Source organism: Vombatus ursinus, unplaced genomic scaffold (assembly GCF_900497805.2).
Source record: "Vombatus ursinus unplaced genomic scaffold, bare-nosed wombat genome assembly UNPS02014778.1, whole genome shotgun sequence".
NCBI classification, from domain to species: Eukaryota; Metazoa; Chordata; class Mammalia; order Diprotodontia; family Vombatidae; genus Vombatus; species Vombatus ursinus.
Genome location: NW_020954556.1, coordinates 6409479 through 6427703, shown reverse-complemented (window position 1 = coordinate 6427703; position 18225 = coordinate 6409479). Strand labels below are relative to the sequence as shown.

The window sequence follows — 18225 nt, the reverse complement described above, 5'->3', positions numbered from 1 at the left end:
TGTGTGTGTGTGTGTGTGTGTGTGTGTGTGTGTGTGTGTGTGTGTGTTAGGGCTTAAGGACTCATGCTAATGTCCCCAGAACAAGTAAGTTACAGTTCTGTGCTTAAAGCCCTTTAATAAAGCTGTCCATATTTGTTGTAGTTAAGTCATTTTTTTGTCATGTCCAGCAAACAGAAACCTTGGAGTCAGGAAGCCCTCTCTGGCACATCCTGGCTGTTTGAACACTTAGCTTAGAGATGTCTGGGGCATTGAAAAGCTATCATTGACAGATTATTTGATCTGCATCAGGGGAGATGGTTTCTACACCAGGAGCCTGTTTTCCAGACTGATGAAATCCTAGGTCAGGACCAAATAAACAATATGCATATTTATTGAGTTAATATCATTACAATATAATAACACTTTAGTTTTAACCACATTAACTACTCTTTAAGATCTCTGTTTATCTGGCTTTATTATCTTCTGTGGATAAAACAAAATGTACTCATTTCTAAAGCTAAGCAAACATCAGAAACTCACTTAACAAAGGTTGCTCTACTCATCCTGACAAGTGCCACTTGTGAACTCACCTTATATTTTTCAGTTGATGAGTGAACGTGAATTACCTAAGGACAGCCATAATCCCCACAAAAATCTAATGGTTCTTTTAAATATTTTTCCTTTATTGGAGCTGTTGAAAAATGGAAGGATTTAGGCTAAGCTAGCTCCATTGTTGGAAAGTTCAAGACTAATTCAGACATACCTATAGAAATACAAGCACTTTATTTATTTGTGACTGCTAATGACATGATGATAATGCAGACAAAAGAACAAATGAAATTGTGTGTGTATGTGTGTGTGTATAAATAAAATTTTCTGCTTACTCTTATTTTAGGGGTTAGATGCCTATATAAAAGATGATAACAAGATGCACATGTAATTTTATAAATGAGTATATAGATGAGTTAAGTCATCAAGGATTCATTAAGCACCAGTTGTATGTCAGGTGCTATGTGAAGTGCTGGGGATACAAAGAAAAGCAAAAAATGGTACCTGCACTCAAGAGGTTCACAGTTTAATAGGAGAGACAACATGCAAACGACCATGTGCAAAAGGAATAGCATCAAAGGAATATTGGGAAAGTTTGCTGAAGGTGAGATATTAGCTATGACCCAAAGGAAGTTGTTAGGGAAGCCAGGAGGCAGAGAAACAAGGAGAATGAGAATTGAGAAGGATTGTGATAATTTAACAGAGAGGAAATTTGAGAAGAGTAGTGGGGAAAGGATCTGTTCAAGGAAAGTCCTGGTTGACATAAAGACTGACTCAAAAGTGATCTTCCAAAGTTACATTGAGTCAGAGTGAGCAGAAAACAGGCTAATAATATTGCTGAGGACACAGAACTACCCAATCCCAACTTCACAATTTACACTTTTAAGAGGCTGCAGAACCTCCATCATAACATATTTTTTTATATTAAACATTTATTAATTTATTTTTAGTTTTCAGTATTCACTTCCACAAGATTTTGAGTTCCAAATTTTCTCCCCATCTCGCCCCTCCCCCCACCCCAAGACAGCATACATTCTGAATACCCCTTCCCCTAATCTGCCCTCCCTTCTATCACTACCACCCCTTCTCTTATCCCCTTCCCCTTCTATTTTCCAGTAGGGCAGGATAGATTTCTATACCCCATTGCCTGTATATCTTATTTTCCAGTTGCATGTGAAAACAATTTTTAACATTTGTTTTTAAAACTTTGGGTTCCAAATTTTCTCCCTTCCTCCCTCCCCACCCACCCTCATGGAGACGGCAAGCCACTCGATACAGGTTATACATGTGTAGTCATGCAAAACACTTGGTAGTCATGTGAAAAATGAACTCTATTTCCCTTCATCATATTCCGCACCCCCGTTTATTTTATTCTCTCTTTTAACCCTGTCCCTCCTCAGAAGTGTTTACTTCTGATTACCCCCTCCCCCAATCTGCCTTCCCCTCTATCATCCTCTTGCTCTCTTGTCCCCTTTGCCCCCTATTTTCCTGTAGGGTAAGGTAGATTTCCATACCCAATTGAGTGTGTATGTTATTCCCTCCTTAAGCCAAATCCGATGAGAATAAAATTCATTCATACCCTCTCACCTTCCCCGTTTCCCCTCCACTGTAAAAGCTTTTCCTCTGTTTTATATGAGATAATTTACCCCATTCTGCCTTTCCCTTTCTCCTTCTCCCAGTATAATCCTCTCTCACCACTTAATTTTATTTTTTAGATATCATCCCTTCATATTCAACTCACCCTGTGCCCTCTGTCTATCTATCTATACATCTATATATACATATAATTTTTTTTCCCTCCAGTTTCCCTAAAACTGACAATGGTCTCACATCAAAACATATTAAAAAGGCAAATGGACACTACTGATGCCTAAACAACTGATGGGGATCTTCATATCACCTAGTTTTCATTTGACTTTCAGTATGACCCTCAATTCGGAGATGCTTTCTGGAACAGCAGCAAATACGGGATGGTGACCTATCTTCTAAGAATGATGACCAGCTGGGCAATTGTCTGCAGCGTTTGGTATCTTCCTCCCATGACCAGAGAAGTGAGTACCTAGATAGAGAGTTTGTTTTTCTTTGCTTTCTCACGACCATGAACAGGTTGTGATTGGCAGTAATTGCTTTTTTTCTCACAGGCCAATGAAGATGCTGTCCACTTTGCAAACCGGGTAAAGTCAGCCATCGCCAGGCAGGGAGGACTGGTTGACCTATTGTGGTGAGTGAAGCAACCAGACGTCCTTTGTCCCTTTTACGGGAGCTTGGGCTCCTAAAATGGGATCACTAAACCTAGCTATGGAGAAATGGAGGTGTAGCTAAATGGAATAAGTTGAGTAGTTTGACTCTTGTGCATTTCTAAGGCTGATGCAATTCCAGGCAAAAAACTTACCATCCTATGTGTAGGAGAATTGTTTTGGCCTCCACATAGTAGTCTGTGCACAGACTCTCTGGTCCAGCTCTGTTAGCCTTCTTGCTGTTACTCATCCAGGAGGTTCCATCTCCTGTCTCTGGGCTTTTTCATCAACTGTTTCCTGTGCCTGGTACACTCTCCTTCCTCACCTTCATCTCTTAGAAGTCCTGACTTCCTTTAAGAAGCAGGTCAGGTGCCACCTTCTTGTGGGGGGCCTTTCTCAGTCCTCTCAGCTGCATCTTCTCTCCCTCTAAAAGGATGGAGATGGGGGAGGGGGGGAGTACCTTCTACCTACTCTGTGTGTACATATTGATGTATGTTATCTCTTCCTTTAGAATGTAAGCTCTTTGAGGGCGAGGACTGTTTTTGGTTGTTTGTATGAGCACTTAGTACAGTGTGTTGCACTCAGTAAGTGTTTTATCAGTGCTTATTGATTTGCTCATGATCACCCAACTGGTCAATGACCATCAGGATTCAAACTCAGGTTTCCTGATTCCAAATCCAATGTGCTTACCAGAGGAGTTTGGACTTGGAATAGGATGTCATTATAGGTTCTTGAGCAGGCAGGGTAATGAATTTGTTCCTGTTTCCAGGTATTTCAGGGTCTAGATTAGTGACAGATTTAGAAAGTCATTTAGTGTCGACACATGAGCCCAGCTCCTGCTCTGTGAAATGACTTGTGTTTTTTTCATAAGATCTGGGATGAGTGTGAGAATGGGAGTGTAAAAGAATTCTTAATTCCTTCAAAGCATTGTTATAGGTGCTTTGAGGGTAAAAAGCACAATGCTGCTACTGTAAACCTGAGGCAAGAGTAAGTACCCACATTGAAAGGAGTAGAAGAGCTAATCCTCGCCGAGTTTCTGTGGTCATCCTTAATGAGAGTCACTTTTGGTCCTGACTGGCCTTTTTTTTTTTTCGCTTACGAGTTGCTGGTTGCATATACTTCCTAAGCAAGAGTGACTATCTCAGTTGGGCTCCTTCCTCACTCTTCTGTCCACTCCCCTTTCTTTTCAGGGATGGAGGCCTAAAGAGGGAGAAAGTGAAGGATACTTTCAAGGAGGAGCAGCAGAAACTGTATAGCAAGATGATTGTTGGGAACCATGAGGACCGGAGCCGTTCCTGAGCCCTTGCCTCAGAGTTGTTGGGGCCACTACTCCCCACTCTTGATCTATGAGCCAGCTGGAGTCCCTGCTGCCGCCACTGCTGCATCCTCCTAGGCTCCGGAGCTCGTCAGAGCTGCTCCTGAATTCTTGGACTCCGAGCTTTTTCAAAGCCACACCTGGATCCTTCAGGCTATGGTGTTGCTTGCCCCTTGGTTGCCTGGAGTGAATGCCACTAGGTTTTGTTGCCCAGGAAGAAATGCCTTCTTATTTCTGTTACAATTAAATCCATTGGAGGAATAACATTAAAGTGAACTCTATACCTGTGCACCTTATATGGAGCTGTGTGTTTAGAAGAAATTGGCCACATTCCTTTGTTAGGGAGAAGTCTGTTACCAATAGCCATGTGCCAGGGTCACTTTTGTGAATTCTGTCCTGCTCTTCAGAGAAGGATAACTGAAGCAAAATATTGTTTCAGCATAAAAACAGTCCCTAGTCCTTGTATCTCTGCAGGAATTTATAGTAAAGGTAATGGTCTTCAGGTTGTTCTCCACCACCCCTCTCCCCCAACTCCCCAATGAAGTTTTTAATTCCTGTGACAAATGCACAGGACTTCACCAAATGAGACTGAAGAGGCAGCATAGACCATCATTCTGTGGTAGGAGCCAAGGGTCATTTTAAGTTCAGAGGCTAGTTCTGATCCTCGACTCTGCTGCAGCTGTCAATCTGTGCCTCAGTTTCCCCGTATGTAACTTGGGGGTGATGATACCTACCTCACAGGGGTGTTGTGAGGATTAAAGTGCTAATGTGAGACGTATGAGAGTTGCTCAGTGTTATAAGTCAAGGTCCCTTGATTGTGGCTGGATGTGGTCTGAGCTCAGAGCTGTTGCCCAGGGCTTTGAATTTGTTTTTGTGAGTAAATAAAGTTGTCTTGGCTGGTGAATGAATTGATGGATTTTCCCTCTTCCTTGTCCTTTTTTGCTCTGACTTATAGCCTTGAATGTGTTATAAACATGCTTCTCCCTCTTCCTTTTAAAAACCCCAACAAAACACAATTCTTTTGTTTGTAGGATTACCTTGGGGCCTAAAGGGATCTTGATTGTCTCATAAGAGTGTGAAGAAGCAATATTGCTAAGAAAAAGTCGAATTGGAGTTGTCTTTGTTCACATAAATAAGTACAAGACTGCCTAAATTTTCCAACATTGGGAACAGGGGTGGAAGCCACTCATATTTGAGAAAAAACAGTTAAGTTCTGTGATGAGGGGACAGCGTAGGGGATTTACGTAGATGCACGGGTCACTGTGAAGTTGGTTTTTTTGAAACATGTTGGTAACCATATTTCAATCTAATTGGTTTCCTTTGTGGTTTTCTGTATTTTATGTCTTTTAAAACATTATTCTGAGAAAGGGTCTATAGTCCTCATCAGACTGCCAGAGGGGTCCATTACCCAACCCATACGGTAGAGAGAGAAGAGGTGGCAAGAACCAATCAAAAAGTTGATTTGGACCTGGTGGAATTCAAGAGGTTTGGGGGTAAAGGAGTGTTTTTAGAACATGGTGGATTCAGCAAGATAGGATTAAGAAATCTGGTAGGATCTAAAAGGTCGTAATGAGCATTGTGTTTGTTAAACTTCCTCTTCAAGCCAGAAGAGCCATTCTCTGATTTTCTTAGCTTCCTCATTTACAGTGAGGCAAGATCCAAAGTCAAACTATTCTTGTTGCTACTGAGTTGGTGCTAGAGCTGGCTGAGGTCATCCCTTCCTCAAATTCATATCACTTTCCAAGTCAAGAATTGGCCCCGTGGCCTCCTCTCCACCTCAATATTCAGTGTCATCCATAGCCATCCAGAGGCCATGGTAAGCATGTGATCTCTGGATTGGGCGTTTTGGAGATGGTGGGAATATGGCTTCTTGAATAGATGCTGTCACATCAGTCTTCATTTTATATCCAGAGGGATATAAATGCTTCTTTGCCCCTATGGCCTGGGCCTCTCAATCTTCTGAATAATTCTCCAGACATTCTCAGGAAAAACCTACTCCACTACCAATCTACTGATAATTCCCTTTGCCCCATTTCTGCTAATAAACCTACGCTGGTTGCGACGGCAGCTTCTTTTGGACTCTATTTTAGGAAATGTTCTAACGGGAAAGGATTCATTCTCTGTCTATAAATGTGACTTTCAAATTTTGTCAGTTCCTTGGGAATCCTATTTAAACTGATAGCCTAATATTTTTCAAATTGGTCTTAAAGGCTTTTGAGATCTTTTGTTCTTTTAAAAACAAAAAAGTAAATTTTTTAAGCACCCTTGTATGTATTTTTTGGTTTGTTTTATTATATACTGGTTTTAGATGCAGGTTTGTTGCTTTTTTAATTTTTTTTTTGGTTTATACCTTTCCTAATAAAGAACGAGATTAAGTCTGTGGCTTTTGATACACAAGGAAGCTGTTAACAATCTGGATCATCACTTATAACTTGTACTGTAGACAAATCAGTGATTTCAAATTCCATCTTGTTCTTGGATATTGAACAGTGATTCTTTGTACATGAGAGCAAGGTGATGTGTGGCCTTGTTTTGCAGCAAAAGGGTATAAAATGATTTTCTTATGACTTGAAGGAAAGTTCCCAATTATACCAAAAGAAAACAGAGAAGGTAAGATACTTTCCTTAGAAAAAAGTACAGGCAGGGGAAGAGCCAAGTGGGTGGGAAAAAACCAAAATAATTTCTATACGGTATTGTAATGCACTTGAACAAACTCATCTGCCCAGCTCCCTGTTGTGGGCTCCTGAAGGTCCTAGGATAATCCAGTTTGTTTCCTTGGGTTCCCGGTGTTTACAGGTGAAAAGTGATATAGTCCCTGCCCTCAAGGAATTTGCAGTCTACTAAAGTGCATACAATATACCCACAAATAAATAGCACAGTGCAGATTGTGACATAACGGTGAAGGAGGAATCCAGACAAAATCTGTGAGTAGGTAGGGATCACTTTTATAAAACTGGGTAGTTAGGGTGGAGGAAAGCAGAAAAAATTATATGAAGGAGGTAATAACATTTACTGTGGCATGTAATGCCACAGGATGCTGGCAAAGAGTTTGAAAAAAAGAAAATGCATCATCCCTGTGACTCCTGCGTCTCTACTCAAACTCAGAAATGTGGATTAATTCACAATGCTGGTTCTGAGCTCTGGAATCCAGATACCAACCACGCGTCTTCCCGCTAGGGGATTTCTTATCCCTATGTGAAAGAGGATATGTTAATTGTTTGGTTCAACTGTCTAAAGAACATTCATGAATTCTAAGATTGTTAAGGGTTACCACTGTTCTTCTTGGACTATGATTCCTACAGTGGATCCTGAAAAGTTGTTTTTAAATTTTATTTTATTAACTAACAACTGGTAAAAGCACTTAAGATTCAGTAGAGAACTATGCCAATATAAAAAAAAATTATGCCTACAAAGGTGCCATCCTCATCAACCAACATTGAATTCATTGCTCCTGTCCTATAGCTTCATCCAGGTAACATGCCCTATTTCTGTCTGCAGATGATTAAAAGACAAAAAAAAATTGATAGGATGATTAGTGAAAGACCAGCCTACAATGCTTTAGGTACTGAGCCATGTGAAGGTTGAAGGACCTATCCTCTTCAAGTCCTTGGTACAGAATCCTTGCCAACATTGGGCACTAACCTTAGTATCTTTTGGAGTCTGCCCTGCCCATAAATCCTGCCATCGTATTCTGAGAATTGACCACAAAACCAAGGCCCGTTAGAACTAGAATACTCCTGAAGGATCTTGTTCAGACAGCATCTGTCTGCTCTCACCTTTGGGTGGTTAGACTTGATTTCTCCATTCAGTGTCGTCCCAAGTGGCTTCCGATGTCAATGCGGGAAGGGCAGTTGGACACACACTGACTCTTGGACAGGTTAAGAGCTGACCATCCAACCATCCATCTTCTGTTGCACTAACACCACCCTCCCACCCCACCCCCCATGAGTCAATATATCTCTCTCCGATGGGAAAGTTAATAAATTTTGCTCTAGATTAAAAGTATCGATCATTTCATTTGTAAACGATAAATAAAAAGAGAGAACTTTTCATTGCACCAGGGGTAGCGTCTGGTGAATTTTGCTGGTGAAATTGCGCTGGCTAGGGGGGTGGGCTTCTCATATGCATTCTGGCTGGCTGGCTGCATTGATTTCCTATTAGTCTCCCTGCACCACCCAGTAACACATCATTTCAGTACCTGCTATTAATGGCCTTTTGATAAATAATCACTTGTAAGTCAATAAATTTTTATTAAACAGTGTGGCTCTTTGATTTATTAAAATCCGACCGTGTTTGTCTGGGAGAAAAGGGATGCCGAATTGAAGTGGGGCTTTCCATACATCTTCCTGACGCTGAGCAGTCACGGCACACTCTGGAGAAAAACAATTGCATTTTAACAGAAACAAAACAGCCAACTTTGGAACTTGGGTCCAGGGAAACTTTATCTCCGTCAGCCAGAGTCACACTCTGTGGGGAGCTGCTATGGGCTTGAGGGTGGTACAGTCAGAACTTTGTTTCTGAAAGTGGTGAAGGATTTGGGCTGGGCATTTTTTTGCAGCTGCCCTCTGGGATACCATGGATCCTCTTTGCCCAGATGAATCCCTATCAGGTCTGATTCAGGTTGAAAGGTGGAGCCCAAAGCAGGTGTTCTTTGCAAACTAATGTTTGGGACTGAGGAGAAAAGTTGGCCTATGGGGCCTGTTTGCTCTCTTCTTGGCTTCACGTCTATACAAAGATCACATCAGTACAGCAAGCTCCAAAGGACTGTCCCAACTCTTACTTGCTGGTATTTGGTTCTATTGAATATTGCTTGGACTAAGGAGATGAATGGCAGGGACTTAGAGGTCTTTTTGTTTGTCATTTGGGAATTTGATTTGTATTGGAGGGGAGGAGGGGGAGACCCATTATTTTATGGGTATGCAAAACGCAAGTGAGGAAGCTTCCTCTTCCAATACTGATCAATGCCTGTTCTGCAAAGTACAGTTTTAGAGAGTTGCTTGAGACACTGATAGATGACTTGACTGTAGTCTCAGAGGCAGTATCTGAACCAAGGTCTTCCTGACTCTGAGGCCGGTCCTCTACTCTTGTACATGGCAAATCTCTATTCTGACCAATTCATTCCTGAAGAGCTTCTAGCTCATTTCCTAGATCCTAAAGGCAAGTTCCTGGGGTGTCAGCTAAATCTAATGGCAAACAACTGCTTCAAAACTCCACAAAGATCCAAAATGTTGTTAAGCGTTTCCACTCTCTCTGCTGATGTCCCTCCTTGATGGAGAGTTGCGGTAGCCAAGAAGTTAATTTCCTTGCAGCCAGCTTGGTGATGAGTAAATAACTTCAATTAACAATTTGAAGGTATGCCACCTTGTTACTAGTATTGCATGACTATGCATTTCATACTGTCTGCTTCTCAGCGTCTGACAATAGTAAGCATGAGAGGGGCTGGTGAAGGTTTTGCCAGGAGAAATTTTGGATTGATTTTGACTTTGAACAAAGCTGTCTGGTTGCTGTATGATTTCTTAGATCTGAATCCCTAGTAGCACTTAGCAGAAATGGCTAGAAACAAGTTATCTGAAAAGTGAAAAGTTTACCCCCAGGTCCCAGTTGTACTATTGCAGAAGTGCACGTGGTACTTTGCATTGCATCTGTTGCCACTCCATGGTCAGTGTTCAAGGTGAGTGTTGGAGTTGAGCAGATGTGTGAAGGGTCCTTGTGCTCCGTGAAAACCAGTTGATTGTCTTTCAGGGAAGTGGATTCAAATGAATGCAACACAAGTCACAGTGGAATGATAGGACCTAGGTCTGAATCCTGATTTTGCCACTTACTGCCTGGGTGAACTTGGTCAACATCCTTCATCTCTCTGGATCTCAATTTCCTCATCTGTAAAATGAAAGTGGAGGATTACCTCTCAGATCCCTCTCAGCTCATAGATTCTATGATGCTTGGAGAGGTGGCCAGGTAGGTAGGGCCATTCAATGCTGTCTCCATTTTGTGAGGCAAATGGACAAACACCTTCACCTCTCAAGGTTTCAGGTTGTGAAAGTGCTGCTCTGATTGCAGACGCCACACAAGGATCTATCTTTACAGGAGCGTTTGGGGCATTGTCCTATCCCGTCACCTGCCAGCTGGTCACATTCTTACCACCTGTTGTGCAGCAATGCAATGAAAAGCTGACTGATGGGGTGGTGTATTATAATCCCATGATTCTTCATAAAGAGACAGGCAGGCTCTTTCTTCAACTTCTAAGGGCTTGCCCAAATTCTTTTGTCCTGAGATTTGGTTGGTATTTTTTTTTTAAACTAAGAATGCCTGTAGCTGGGGCTCCAAAGTATTTGCTGTGCCAAGCTTCCCCTATAGACTAGAGGAGAAGGGGTGAACCTTTCTGGATGGGGAGTAGTATTTTTAGAAATGGGGGTGATGCAGACACTTTTTTCTTCCCTATAAATGACCTGATGCAGTTTAAATGCATCTATATTACACGAGATTTTGGCTCTTCAAGGCTTGGAACAATAGTAGAAGCTTGACTGGTCTCTTGGCATTTCAGACTCTTCCAAGCTATAAGAAAATATATTTAAGCAACCCCTTTGCCCTACTTTTTGCGTTGATTTTTTTTTCTTGAATATATGGACTCCCTCAAAGTAAGGAATAAGATAAGAGACTCTTGAAACTGGAGCCAAGAAGTTGCTCCCAAGACACGCACCAAAGCAGAAGAGGCCTGGGGAGATGCCAAGCCTCTTCCTTGAGGTCCCCAGGCTTCTGTTAGCAGCATTGGGGTTAGGGAAGTGCAAGCAGCCTTCAGATTGATCCGCCAGCTATGATTTGTCATTTCTCCAAGGCAGGCACTGTTTTCTCTTGCTTCAGGAGGCCCCTTCGACACCTGCTTTATTTTTCTTCCTGCTCTGACGTGACGGGAGACAGGTGTTAAACTACTTAATCACTTTAAAATTGTTTTAATTTTCTGTTTTTTATTGATCTCTCCAGCACCAATTAATCAGCTCACTGGACCAGGCAGTTAGTACATTAAAAATTGTCAGGGAGGCCGTGCATCTTGCAAAATGTCTAAAAAATATTCGGCTAGCAAATTTCGTTTTTCTTTAGCATGCAACAGTTCATGGACCATGGACCAGCCCCTCACAAAGAGTCTCCTTCTCTGGGGCTCTTGAGTCAGGGGACTTGAGATACTAGGGGTCTAGGAGAAGCTATAGATCTCAAGGTTTGTGGCTGCTGGGGCTACCCTAAGGAAGGGTCAGATAAGAACCAGTATCCCTTTATGCCAGCAGAAAGGACATTGATGTAAAACTATTGTTTTTGACACATCTTCCTTGCTTCCTTCTTTGCTTCTTGGTTTCACTCATGCATCCTTGATTTAGTCACCTTTTTCCCTAGTCTTGGGAAGCTTCAGGGGAAGAGGTAGTTTTAGAGCATTGTATTTGGGTAGTCACAAATGCAAGCCTCATTATTCCATTTACCTATGTGTATTTGTGCAAGCATGAACTAAATAAACCCCCAGCTATTGTGTTTTGTTTTCTTTCCCAGACTCAGGATTTGAAGTTCCTGACAGTGTGGTCCAGGAGAGAGAGTGTAGGATTTGGGTTCAAATTCTGCCTCTGAAATTTGATACTTGGGAGACATCAGGCAAGTTGTTTTACCTCTCAGAGCCCTCTGAAGGGGGCTGGACTAGATCAGCTCTAAGGTCTGTGGTGCTGTGATCCATCTTGTTTGGATGTTCAGGTGAACTTAGCAAAAGCTCTCTCCGCAGGCAAACTCTGCTGCAGTTCTGGCCCCCTGAGTGTCAGTCATCCTTATGGTGACTATGCTTTCTGCTCACCTCCGCCTGCCTTGTCATTTTAGTCCCTGGCTGCAATAACTCCTGGTTTTTTGTTTTTTTTTTTGCCATCTGCATGGGAAAGTATTCATGAATTGCTCAGTCACATTTTTGATGTGACTGCAAACCAGGATTTTCAGGCTTTTCATGTGGGATGGAAAAGAAAAAAAAAAAAAAGAACAACATTCCACTTCTCATTTCAGCCTTATTTCCTAACCTTTCTGGTGGGGAAACACATTTAGAGAAGAAGAAACACCTGTTTTTCTACAGCCAAATTTAACCATGTGGCAGACTGTCTGCACATCTGGATGGCTTTCCTCCCTCCCCATCATCCCCCCACCAATAACCTTTCTTCACTGTCCTGTGGGGCTCCCCTCTCCTCCTCCCCCCTCCCATTCCCTGTATCCAATGGAGGGGGAGCTTGTATGATTTTTTTCTTCAACTACTTTTTACTTTCATTTTTTTTCATGATTCATCCCCCTCCCCATCCCTTCACCCCTCTACTTCATACAGATAATCAGGCTGGACCTAATTGAGCTAAAGCATTTTTAGATTTAGGGGTCACAGCCTCTTGACTCTAAGGGAGGCTGGGGGATAGAGCCCAGTGTGGTGGAAATGTTGAAATATTCTGAAACTGCTGGGGACTTTGTCAATTTCAGTCGGGTGAATCAGCTGCAGAGGACTGTATGTGTGTCAGATGGGGAGGTCATCCGGGGAGCCCACTCACTCACTAATCAGCTCCAGGATCAGCCTATATCCCTAGTGCAGGCCAGCCCTGTGGCCAGCTTCCATTCTGTGTGTCTGCCCCCCACCTCCCACCCCCAGGACCCACCTGCTCGGTATTAATTGGTATATGATTGGGCCAGAGCACATAATCTGGTATCGATTTTCTCTTTGGACGCCACTGCCTTGTTTGCTCACATCTGCCTTGTGTTTAATTGGTGCTCTGCTTTGGTAACAGAGAGATCTTATCAGCCTGTTTGGTTTCTTTTCCTGGGTCACACAGGCATGTACACACCCATGAGATTATTCCCCACGGGCTCTCCCATTTACCCCACACGCCCTTCCTGCTCTCCTAATCCTTCTGCAGGGGGCATTCCCCAGGATGGAAAATGCCTCTGAAGGACTTTTCTAACAGGATCCTCCCTTCTCCTTGCCCCTGCAGATGACAACTGCTAGGATATGAGTTCTTTCAATCAATCAATCACCATGCATTTCTACACATCATCCTATGTGTGAGCCACTGTGCCAAGCATTGGGAATACAAAGTAAAAGCAAAAGGTTCCTTCCCTCAAAGAGCTTACATTCTACTGGGGGAGACATGCACATAGAAAAGACATAAAGAGCCTCAGACACTAGCTGTGTGACCCTGGGCAAGACACTTAACCCTGTTTGCCTCAGTTTCCTCATCTGTAAAATGAGCGAGAGAAGGAAATGGCAAACCACTCCAGTGTCTCTGCCAAGAAAACCCCAAATGGGGTCATGAAGAGTTGGACACAACTGAACAACAACAATAACAAAGTAGATGGAAAGTGACCCTAGAGAAGAAGGCACTGGTGGCTGAGGTGGCCAGAAAAGGCCTTCTGCAGAAGATGGCATTTGGGTTGAGTCTTGGAAGAAGCCAAGGATTATAAGAGACACAGCTGAAGAGGGAGAGCATTCCAGGAGAGGAGGGCAGGGCAGGGTTTGGCCACTCAAAATGCAGAGACTGAAGACGGAGCAATGTGTGTCAGGAATAGCAAGCAGGCTCCCATGGCTGGACTGCTGCGTACCCGGAAGAGAGTAAGGTGTAGGAAGCCTGGCAAGATAGGAGGGGGTAGGTTGTGAAGGGCTTTAAATGCCCAACAGAAGACTCCATATATGGTCCTAGAGATAACACGGTGCCCAGGGCAGCTACATAAATAAGATACTATGTGTGCCTGTTTAACATATGCTAGGCCGGGCAGGGGATCATATGATCAAAAGTCAACAAGCATTTCTTTTTATCTTAAGCAGTTGGGGTTAAGGGACGTGCCCAGGGTCACACAGCTAGTAAGGGTCTGAAGTCAAATTTGAACTCGGGTCCTCCAGATTCCAGGGCTGTTGCTATATCCAGTGCGCCACCTAGCTGCCTCTTGATGAGCATTTTGTAAGCCAGGCTTCACGCTAAGCACAGCATCACAGATCTGGACCTAGAAGGAGTCTTACCAGGCAGCTAGCCCAACCCTCTTATTTTATGCAAGAGGAAGCTGAGACCCAGAGAGCCAACACGACTTACCCAAAGGTAGCATAGTTAGAAGAAAAGGTGGTATTTGAATCCAGGTGTTTTTTGCTATAAATCTAATACTTTTTCTACTAAGTTGCATTATTCCTGTTCCCATGTGTTCCCATTTTCAAAAGAAAAAGGGGTTCTCTTACAAATGTCCTTTCCTCAAATGCGGACATGTACTCTTTTAAAAAAATAAATAAAGTATTTATTTATTTATAACATTCGTTTAAAAAAATGAGTTCTGAATTCTCTCTTCATTGAATCCCTCCTCCACCCATTGAGAAGGCAAGCAATATGTTATTGATTATACATATGAAACCATGCAAAACATATTTCCATATTAGCCGTGTTGAAAAAAAAGGCAAGAAAAATAAAATAAAATAATTATACTTCAATTTGTACTCATTGTTTATCATTTCTCTCCATGGAAGTGGAAAGCATTATGAATCCTCCAGAATTGTGGAGACACGTACTCTTTTAAAATTTTTTTTATTTTTAATTTATGGAATAAACACTTCTATAGCTTAGTATAATGAAAAAAGATCATTGCACATGAAACTACAAATCTATTATATACAACTTGCTATTTCTTTTAAATACATAATAAAGTTATCATGCAAATTTCTTTTTTTTCTTCCTTCTCCCTCCTCCTCTCCCCCACTTCCCATCCTAACACACCTATTCTAACATGTTAGTGAATTTGATCTTTGCTTTTCCTTTGCTCTTGGGGCTGTGTTGTGCACACGCCCGTGCGCGCGCGCACACACACACACACACACACACACACACACACATTGTGCTGCTTCCTCCTCTCTCTGACTTTCTTATCACAGCCCATTCAGTCTTCTTGATGAGGCACTTTTGCAATCCCTTCTTTCTGCTCCTGAGCCAGGGGTAACCAGCTTTCAAACCACCTGAGTCCCCTCCCTCTGTTGACTTATCCCTTCATTTCTTTTGCTCCCATATGTAGTGTTTGACCAACCAGCCTGCCATATACAATATAGTAAAAGGAGGGTGTGAGGGGCAGAGGTAAACAGTGGTTTCTTATTGACGCTGCATTAATTCTCTTACCCAGACGGGTGAATATGCATTCACTCACTTTTCTAAGATAAATGATATTTGTTCGCTTGCTAATGTGTTCCAAAGAGGGACCTAATATAGGACTTTTGAACTAATGACTTTTGGGTTGGCCGCAGAGGAGGGGACAAGAAAGATGCTGTAAGGGGGCAGAAATGAAGCTCTCGAAACCTGTTCACAGACACTTTTTAAGTCACTGTTTTCTATTCTATTTCCTAGTGCCTTTTTCTCATTAAAAATATGGAAACTAAAGAAATTCTTGGTTACTTGGAAGCTCCTTGAGTTCAAAGACTGTTTTGTTCAGTTTGTTGCCTCGGCATTGGACATAGTACCTCGTCCACGGTAGGGGCCTGGTAAATACCTACTAAATTTGAAAGAACGTGTGAACAAATTTTTCTCTTTCTCCCAGTGGTCAGCATTGATTCTGAGACCTTCTTGACTGACTTGCCAGAATCCATTCTTAAAGGCTGATTCCCTTTCTGCCTTCCCTTAGCTCCCTTATGGAGATGGATCAGAAGCTCTCCCCACTTCCCACTCCCCATCTTGCTCTGTCCCCAGTGATTTGGCTCCTATAGTGCTCCTATGGCTGTTAGCATAAGCAGGATCGGAGCTTTTGATGGTGATTATTGTTGCTATGATTATTTACTATTATTTGGTCAGTGGCAGGTATAGGCTATTTAAGGTCGAAGGTGGTAAAACCAAGGATATGAATGTAACCAGAGGAGATTACTACTGGGTGTCAGGGTACCAGATGACTGACATGGTCATATGTTTATTAGATTATCAAGGTCTGTAAATAACACTGTGAAGTTAGTCATATTGTTGTTCAGTTGTTTCAGTTGAGTCTGGCTCTCTGTGACCCCATTTGGGTCACTGGAGTGGTTTGCTATTTCCTTCTCCAGCTCATTTTACAGATGAGGAAACTGAGGCAAACCTGGCAAAGTGACCAGATTTGAACTCACAAAGATGAGTCTTCCTGATTCCAAGCCTGGCACTCTATCCATTGTGCCACCTAGCCACCCAAAATTAGTCACAATTAGCCACTAGGAAGTGATCACAGCATCTCATGTCTGTGGCCTTCTCAGGGCCAGAGCCATGACTAAGAATCATGATGCCTGGGGACAGAAGAGTGACAAGGTAGGTGGGAGGAGGAGTGATAGGAGGAGGCCTCAGGGGAGAGAAGGGCATGGTCCAGGCCTAGAAGAAACTCCTGTGATGTAGGAGCTTCAGGAACCTACACCAGGAATATTGGTTTTGACCTCTGTTGGTTTTTGTGTGAGCCAATCATGGCCTAGTATAGTCATACTATGGGAGGGGAAGCCTGCCCCTGGGACAGTCCAGTCTAAAGTATTGTGGCATAGCCAATGACCCCTGACCCTTCTCCCTTACCCTCTCCCTGACTTCCAATAAGAAGTGAAGACTGTGAGGAAGTAGCAGGCAGGGGCAATAGAACAAAATGGAGCAATGGTCGTCTCCCTGGGCCCTAGGAAGAAGCACTGGGGGAAGGGGGGAACAGCCCCAAGAAGAGATGTGTGCACTGTTGAGGCAGTCACAGTGCGGGTATCGGGGCTATGGTGGAGAGTCAGTGGCAAACTGGGAAGTATGGGGATGGCAGGTTAGAGGACAGAGCATGCTTGCTCAAAGTTTCCTGGAAAGGTCCCCATGTGCTCGGCCAAAGCTCTCCCTGCCCTGCTCCAGTTATAACTCTGCCTAGGGTTGCTGAGGGTATGTGAGACATTGTTAGGCACTGCTAGCAGTGTTTGGAACAAGATTCATAATTCGTGAACTTTCACAGATTTCCAAGAGTAAAGAACAAAGGTCATTTACCCTAGTCACATAGCATCACACAGAACCAACCCTAAGCAAAGAGGTTCATGATTTTAGCTAGTCAATTCAGTCTTAAGGGAACAGAGGGCAGGAAGCAAAACCAGGTGCCAAGGCAGTAGGGGAACGGATACTGGCAAATTCCAACCCCGATCTGATAACTTTCATCCTACTTGTTTTCACAAAATTCATTGAAATTGAGGGAGCACTGAGGGCTAAAGGTTATCTTTTCCCTAAAGTCATTCTAGAGAAAGGAGTTCCAGAATACAGAGCTTCAACCGAGAGTTAGGAAGTCTCATGAGTTGGCATTGCCAGTGTATGGTAAATGCTGTAATTCACAAAGCAAATGAATTCACTTTACAGTTTTTCCTATAAAATGGGTCTGGGCTCCTTTCTGCCTGGGATGTTTCCTAGTCTATCTATCTAGCAATGTGGTGTAACTAGATGTAGAGTCAGAAGAACTGAGTTTAAATGGAAGGTTCTGCCTCATTCGCTGTGTGTCTCTGGGCAGGTCATTTTACTTCATGGGATTAACAATGTGATCTTAAGCAAAGCACTTAATCTCGCCAGGCCTCAGTTTCTTCATCTGTAAAATAAGGGGGGTTGGATTTGATGACCTCTAAAGTTCCTTCCAACTCTAGATCTGTTACCTATGACTTGTTTTCTCCTCTAAACATAAAAGGAGTTTGACTAGATGTGTTCTAATGTCCCTTCTAGCTCTGATATCCCATAATCCCAGGATTGAGGTATCTAGTAAAAAACCAGGATTATCCTAGTCCAAGGAGGATACTCGCTCATCTGGATGTAAAACACTCTAGCCCTTTTGGAGAGCTTAACCTTGTCGAGGGGAAAGAAAAAAACTCCCAGCAGCTGATAAAACATTTTTATCAGCCTTTCCTTCCCAGACCTACCACTGTCAGAGGAATAATGCATCCGACAGCATCAGAAGAATGCAGCCAGCTTTCAGTTAGGCCATTAGGTCATCCATTTGGGGGAAGGCCGACACCCTTTGCTTCTCAGACGCCTCCTCCCTTCTGTTCCCTGTCCTACTCATTAGTGTCTCTGTCAGTCAGAGGGAGTAAAATCCTCAGTGAACAATTCTATTCCTTGTCAGAATCCCTAGAGAGTGGCTGGATTAGATCAGGGAGGGGAAAACAATTGGAGGAAAAAAAAT

General features: G+C 42.9%; 1 protein-coding gene across 2 annotated transcripts in view; it reads left to right on the top strand.

The window, feature by feature from the left end:
- GPAT4 (glycerol-3-phosphate acyltransferase 4) overlaps positions 1-4988 on the top strand; it is a 42640-nt gene extending 37652 nt beyond the window's left edge. For both annotated transcript variants that reach the window (XM_027865251.1, XM_027865252.1), the window contains exons 11-13: positions 2451-2579; positions 2670-2749; positions 3956-4988. In XM_027865251.1, coding sequence (XP_027721052.1) covers positions 2451-2579; positions 2670-2749; positions 3956-4064 — 318 coding nt within the window. In that variant the 3' untranslated portion in view covers positions 4065-4988. The remainder of the gene's footprint in view (positions 1-2450; positions 2580-2669; positions 2750-3955) is intronic.
- Positions 4989-18225: the final 13237 nt, after the last annotated feature.